This window comes from Sprattus sprattus, assembly GCF_963457725.1.
Source record: "Sprattus sprattus genome assembly, chromosome: 16".
In the NCBI taxonomy this organism is placed as follows: Eukaryota; Metazoa; Chordata; class Actinopteri; order Clupeiformes; family Clupeidae; genus Sprattus; species Sprattus sprattus.
In genome coordinates this window covers 25,840,664-25,848,163 of record NC_137914.1, presented here as the reverse complement: position 1 = coordinate 25,848,163, position 7,500 = coordinate 25,840,664, and the positions used below count along the sequence as shown (strand labels likewise).

Genomic DNA, 7,500 nt, shown 5'->3' with positions numbered 1-7,500 from the left:
CAGCATGTGCACACACACATACACATACACACACACACACACACACACACACACACACACACACACGCATGCATCCACACACACACACACACACACACACACACACACACACACACACACACACACGCATGCATCCACACACACACACACACACACACACACACACACACACACACACACACACACACGCATGCATCCACACACACACACACACACACACACAAACACACACACACACACACACACACACACATTCAAGTCCAACTCTATTCACAGACCACTCACAAGAAAACACACACACACACACCCACTCCCATCACACATTCCCCCTCTCTCTCTCTCTCTCTGTCTCTCTCTCTCTCACACACTCACACACACACTCACACACACACACACACACACACACACACACACACACACACACACACACACACACACACACAGACACACACAGACACACACACACACACACACACACACACACACATAACTCTCAGAAGACCTTGAATACTGAAATAACCACATCTCTTCCTGAAAAAGTCTTATCTCTATGGTCTACACACGGTTATCTCTCTCTGACTCTCTGCCGAATCTCTCTCTGCTCTCTATCAGTCCTCTTTCTCTTCTCTTCTCTTCTCTTCTCTTCCTCAGTCCATTCCTTGTTCCTAATCTCCTCTCTTATTCATGTTCACTCTTCCTCTGCATCCGTTTCCCCCTCCAACCTCCTGTTCCTTCCTCTATCTCTCTCCCTCTTCACCTCCCTCTTTCTATCCCACCATCTCTCTCCATGTCTAATGCATTCTCACTCCTTCATTCATGGGATGTTTTATTCATCAAAGACCCCCATTTCCCCCAACGGCCAAAACACCCCCTGCTCGCCCACATATGGTTTACCCCAAGGGGACGCCACCCCCTCTTTATTGCCCCCACTCCTATTCTCTCTCCCTCTTTCTTTGCCTCCCCTGCTGTCTTCTGTTTTTCTCTTGTATTCTCTCTCATCTGTCTCTCTCTCTCTCTCTCTTTCCACCTCGCTCATGCTTATTGCAAGGCTACTTAGGACTACAATATTCTAAACCCCCTAAAGAAATGCATTTGTCTTCTCTCTCCCCTTCTCTCTTTCTTTCCCTCTCTCTCTGTATGTCACTTTTTCACACACACACACACACACACACACACACACACACACACACACACACACACACACACACACACACACACACACACACACACACACACGACCAAGAAAACTGTCATGAATGCATCACTTCCATGCCAGCAGCAAGTGTTGTTGTCCATTAACAAAGTCCTCCATCTGTCTTTCTCTCTGGGGAACCATGATGACTCTTTAATCTGACCAGTTCCCTCTGCTCTCCTGATCCATCTCTCTAAACCCTTCTCAATTTCAGCAAACATTCAGGAAAAGACAGACTTTTTCTTCTGCACTCATCCATCCATCCAACCATCTCATGGTATCTTAAACACAAGCTCCGACCAGCAGCAAGCCTCCTATGCTGCCCTTCCCCCTAGAGCAGATGGAAAGGTCTCTCCCCCTGAGGCCCCTAATGTATAGGAAGTGTACATCAGCCCTGGGTTCACTGCAGGAACTGATGAGTCAAGGTTGTGAGAGGGGAGACGATGAGTCATGGCTGAGAGCTGGACCTATGGCAGAGGGAGGCGGACAGGGTGGGGCAGGGGCAGAGCTTCAGCTAAGGTGAGGTGTGTGAGGCCGGCATCGGGTGTCAGTCACACGCCAAAGAGCTTTGGGTGAAGGGTATGCGTCAGTCTCTGGCTCACCCCTGTTGAACTCACTCGAATTTTTAAATTACCATCAATTTTACAGGACCTGGCTGTTTAAAGAACAGAGAAGACTGATATGAACCTGATTAGTATGGGTGAGGATGTGCTTATGAAACCATGCTGAAATTCACTCTATATTTTCTGTATCGCACGCTGTCTCTGCAGTGCATTTCCCCGCTCACTCTCTCTGTCTCTCTCTCTCTCTCTACTCTCTCTCTCTAGCTCTCTACTGCTCTCTCTCTCTCTCTCTCTCTCTCTCTCTCTCTACTGCTCTCTCTCTCTCACTCTCTCTCTCATCACTGCTATTTCTTTCTCTCTCTCTTCCTCTCACCACTGCTCTCTCTCTTTCTCTGTGGCTTGGTTTCAGGCTCTGTTCTCTCCCTCTGTCTTTGCTCTTTTCCAGTTGTGTTCTTCTATCCCCCTCTTTGTCTTTCTTTCCCCCGTTTCCAGGTCTGTGATTCTGCAGCGTGTACAGGGGCTGGTAAAATGCCCAGAGCTGAGCTGGATCTCAGAGGAGCAGAGGTAGCGAGTGTGTGTGTCTGTGTGTAAGTGTGTGTGTCTGAGTGTAAATGTGTGTGTCTGTGTGTGTCTTCCACCTGCAGGCTAGGGGCAAAATTAGAATGCAAACTTTTCAACTTCACATACACCTCACACTTGCTCACATGCTGGCGCACACACACACACACACAGTCCAACTAATGCTACCTATTCAATCTATAACACACACACACACACACACACACACACACACACACAAACACACACACACACACACACACACACACACAAACACACACACACAAACACACACACAACACACACACACACACACACACACACACACACACACACACACACACACACACACACACACACACACACACACACACACACACACACGTACCAGTGTAGTCCTCTCTGCAGATGCAGGTGAAGCCCCCCTCCCTGCGGGCACACACCCCTCCGTTGAGGCAGGGGTTGGAGTAGCACAGGTTGATCTCCGTCTCGCAGTAGTCCCCTGTGAAGCCGGGCGGGCAGCGGCAGCGCAGGCCTGTGATTGGGTGGATGGGCCGGAACAGCGTGGAGGGGGAGGCGACAAAGGGGGCGGAGCTGTTGAAGCGCATGACGGAGATGCACTTCATGTAGTTCTGACACGGCTCCCGCAGACACACGTTGTCATCAAACGGTAGCACCTGGTACAGACACACACACACACATACACATACACACAAAGTAGGTCAGAGGAGTGAGGCGCGTGTGTGTGTGTTGTTAACTCCACCTAGGCCAGAGTGGAGCGTTTCTATGTGTTAGTAAGAGTGACAGAAAATGTGGGTTGCATATGTGTGTGTGTGTGTCTACGGTGTGCTTTTGTGTTACCTCCATCTGGACCAGTGTGTTGAGTCTGGGTCTGTTGAGGTAGAGCTGCTCCTCCAGGGCCTCGGAGGGGAAGTACTGCCCCCCCGGGAGCGAGGCGGAGAAGGAGACGTTGAGCACGCCCGCCGCCTCTGCATCCGGCTGCACGTTGAACACAAACACGTCCTCCGGGGTGACGGCCAGCACTGTGGACACGCCCTCCACAAACTGAGTCATCTGCGGGGACAGGAAGTGCTCCTGGGACATGTTCTGGAGACGCACCGTCACACTGCTGCTCAACATGTCCTCTGTGATGATCAGGACACGCAACACACACTGGGCCGAAACACTGTGCACTCCATCTACAGAGAGAGAGAGGGAGAGAGAGAGAGAGAGAGAGAGAGAGAGAGAAAGAGAGAGAGAGAGAGAGGGAGGGAGAGAGAGAGAGAGAGAGAGAGAGAGAGAGAGAGAGAGAGAGAGAGAGAGAAAGAGAGAGAGAGAGAAAGAGAGGGAGAGAATTTTTTTTTTTTGAATTTTTACAAAAACATTTATTAGAGAAACATAAATACAACCCAATACATAAAAACAATGCGCAGAAAAAAACCTAAAGAAAAGAGAAAAAAGGGGATAACCCCAGAGATAACCAGTTGAGAAACAACACTAATCAAACCACCTAAGAAAATACATCAGACATTCAAGCAAGGAGCAAAAGAAAGAACCTCATTCGTTACTGAGCAAAGACCCCCCTCCACGCACCATCTATCCATAAAGGACTCAACTGCCCTTGTCAGCTTGTAAAAATAAAAATCAACAGTAATTCTGGACTTAACCAAGTTCCTAAACACAACAGTCACCTCATCCCCCCCGTTCTGCTGAATCTTTTTTTTCCGGCTCAAATAAATCGCAAGCTTGGCCTGGCCAATGATAAAATTGATAAGTTCACACTTTGTTCTGTGCCTCTGGTTATAAAAAAAACCAAGAATAAAACCTTGTTTAGTAAACACCACTCCAAAAGAAGAGAGCAAACGGCATAGCAAGCTAAACAGGGAGCGAAGCCTGTTGCACTCCAGGAAACAGTGATAAATTGTCTCTCTTTCAGTACAGAAAGGGCATGTATCCGGTAATGCCGAGTTTATCACAGACACTATGGCATTCACCGCAATGGCCCCATGCAAGATCCTCCACTGAAGGTCCCCCGTCCTTTTTGTCAGTGGAGACTTATAAAGAACTCTCCACACCGGCTTGATTTCATCAGTAATCCCCAACTTGTCCCTCCACACATTGTCCATTCTACCCTTCAGGTTAGCCCTATTAGCCACTTTCACCAGGTTCTTATACATAACCTTCCCCGTGACTATGTCCAAAAGCATCTCATCACCTTCCCCAAGTGCTAGCAGAGGGCTAGTATGACCACATTCTAGTACATCAGGAAACAGTCGCATAAAAGGAAAAACATCACATTCAGACCCTTCAGTATCATCCTGCAGGAGACTTTTCTCCTGAGAACTTAACACACCACTTAGTTTGTCCAAAAAAAGCTTCACAACCCTCTGAGACCTTATACCTAAAAAAGAGGCTGCCGCCTGCACATTCTGTAAATCACAACCTGCTATGCGAACAACATGTCTCAGTTGCAGGACTCTTTTTTTGCAGAGCAGAGTTTTAAAACCAGGAAAATCAAAAGATATGTCGAAACGTGACCCCATAACAATAGGCTCCTCCAGTAGCCAGTGCACAGATGATAGTCCTACTGCCCACTCATGCTTGAAAAACCCCCAAACCTTAAAAAGGCTCCTGTAGAAAGGACTCAGTCCATCAAGTGCCAGTTGTTTTATGTCCATCTGGAAAAGAGCAGTGTCCAGGCCCAGGTTGCTGACTCCGTGCAGAATGCCAAGAGCCAACGGTTTCCAGGCCAGAGTCCCTGGAGCAGTGAGCAGTCTCTGAATGAACTGCAGCCGAAAAGTGTCCCTCCTGCAGGCAAGATTCACGAGTCCTTGTCCCCCATCATCCTTCGATAGGAAAAGGACAGCTTGAGGGACCCAGTGTAGCTTGTCCCAGAAGAAGTTCACCACTTCTTTCTGGATACTCTCAAGTAGACCAGCAGGGGGGTCCAAACAAGCAAACTTGTGCCACAAGGATGATGCCACCAGGTTATTGATTACAAGTGTGCGCCCCCTGTAGGATAGTTGAGGGAGCAACCACTTCCATTTCCCCAACCGACACTTTACCTTTTCCAACACCCCCTCCCAGTTCTTTTGAACAAACAAAACATCCCCCAAATAAACACCAAGATATTTAAACCCTTCCTTTTTCCACACCAACCCACCCGACAACCCAAAGCACCTTTTCCCCCACTCCCCAACCCAAATAGCTTCAGACTTCCCCCAGTTTACTTTGGCAGAAGAGAGCACATTGAATTCCCCAACAATACTGTGTAGCACATTCAAGTCCTCTCTGTCATTCACAAAAACAGTTACATCATCAGCATAAGCAGACAAAAAAAAACGTTCATCACAAAATGGCAAAGAAACACCCCTCAAATCAGAACGGAGTTTGTGTAACAGGGGCTCAATTGCAATAGAGTAAAGCATACCCGACAGTGGACACCCCTGCCTTACCCCTCTTTTGACCTTGAATGGGGCACTCAGGCCTCCATTTATTTTCAGCAGGCTCTCAATGTTGCAATAGATGGCCTTGACCATTGCTGTGAAAGTGACGCTGAACCCAAAAGCCTCAAAAGTTGCCCACAAATAATCATGTTCAACACGGTCAAACGCTTTTTGTTGATCAAGAGAGATCAGCCCCATATTAATGCCTGCATTACTTGACACAGTCATCAGGTCTCTGACTACAGCTATGTTGTCAAAAATGGATCGGTCTGGTATACAATAAGACTGATCTGTGTGCACTACTCGACCAATTACCTCTTTTAACCTCATAGCCAGAGCTTTGGATAGGATCTTCAAGTCCGAGCACAACAGGGAGACAGGGCGCCAGTTGCCAATTTCCTGCAGGTTTCCCTTCTTGGGCAAAAGTGTTATCACAGCCCTGCGACAACTTAAGGGAAGACACCCTTCCCTCAAACTCTCACGGAGCACTTCAAGGAGGTCCTCCCCAACACAAGGCCAGAGCGCCTGGTAGAACCCAATCGAAACGCCATCAATCCCCGGGGAAGAGCCACAACGCAGGCTCATAACAGCCTGCTCAAGTTCATGAAGTGTTAGCAACTTATCTGTTCCAGCATGACATTCGTCAGGCACCCTTGGCAGGTCCTTAAAGAAGGGGCTAGACGACAGATCATTAGACTCCAATTCATTTTCATACAACTTAGAATAAAAAGACCTTGCATTGCTGCGTATCTGCGCAGGATCAGTCAACTCCTGGCCTGATTCAGACCTCAAGGAGTGCATTAACCTGCTCTGACCATTCTGCCTCTCCAAACCAAAGAAAAACTTAGACGGAGCATCCATCAGTGTGATGCTGCAAAAACGAGAGCGAACCAAAGCCCCTTGTGCTCTAACATCCAACAGCTCTTTTAGCCTGCCCTTCCTTTCATGCAGGAGTTTTAGGTGGTCCCCATCTCCATTAGGTGTTATCAGCCCTTGCAGACGCAGGATATCATTTTCCACAACCCTGAGTGAGGCAATAATTGTCTTAGTGACATTAGCGGTGTAGTGCTGGCAAAAAATCCTAATCTGGACCTTGCCATAGTCCCACCACTCCCGTAAGGAGGCAAAAGAGCCCTTTTGCTTCCTGAAAGTCTCCCAAAAGAAAACAAAAGTATCCCTAAAGTGCTGGTCCTGCAAAAGCGACGTGTTAAAGCACCAGTAAGCACTTCCAGGCCTAAAGGCTTTAACACTCACCACACAAGCCACCGCACAGTGATCAGAGAAACCAGTTGGCAGAATACGGCAACCTCTTAAGGTGTTACAGTGGCTCTTCTGGGTGTAAATCCTATCTAACCTTGCAAAAGAAATATAATTCCCTCTGCTCTGAGACCAAGTGTACTGCCTGACACCTTCATGCAGGGCTCTCCATGTGTCACACAGGTCATGAGCATTAATCAACTTAATGACAGCGTTCTGAGAGGGAGCATGAGGCTCGAGGTGATTTCTGTCCACTTTGTCATCCACTGTGCAGTTAAAATCACCTCCCATGAACAGAGAACATTCTGCCTCCATATCATTTAACACCTCATCAATTTTACTAAAAAACATAACTCTTTCAGCCCCATTTGTTGGAGCATAAACATTTAAAAAAAACATGATTTGACTTTCAAACACTGCTTTAATCAACAACAGCCTCCCCTCCACAATCTCTTTCACATCAACGGAGAGTGGGAGAGAATCT

The 7,500-nt window shown here is 47.7% G+C and overlaps 1 protein-coding gene across 1 annotated transcript in view; it reads right to left on the bottom strand.

Annotated features, from left to right (window-relative positions):
• celsr3 (cadherin, EGF LAG seven-pass G-type receptor 3) overlaps window positions 1-7,500 on the bottom strand; it is a gene marked incomplete at both ends in the record, with an annotated part of 52,594 nt that overhangs the window by 28,103 nt on the left and 16,991 nt on the right. The window contains 2 exon segments of the mRNA XM_080853856.1: window positions 2,702-2,990; window positions 3,175-3,512. Coding sequence (XP_080709982.1) covers window positions 2,702-2,990; window positions 3,175-3,512 — 627 coding nt within the window.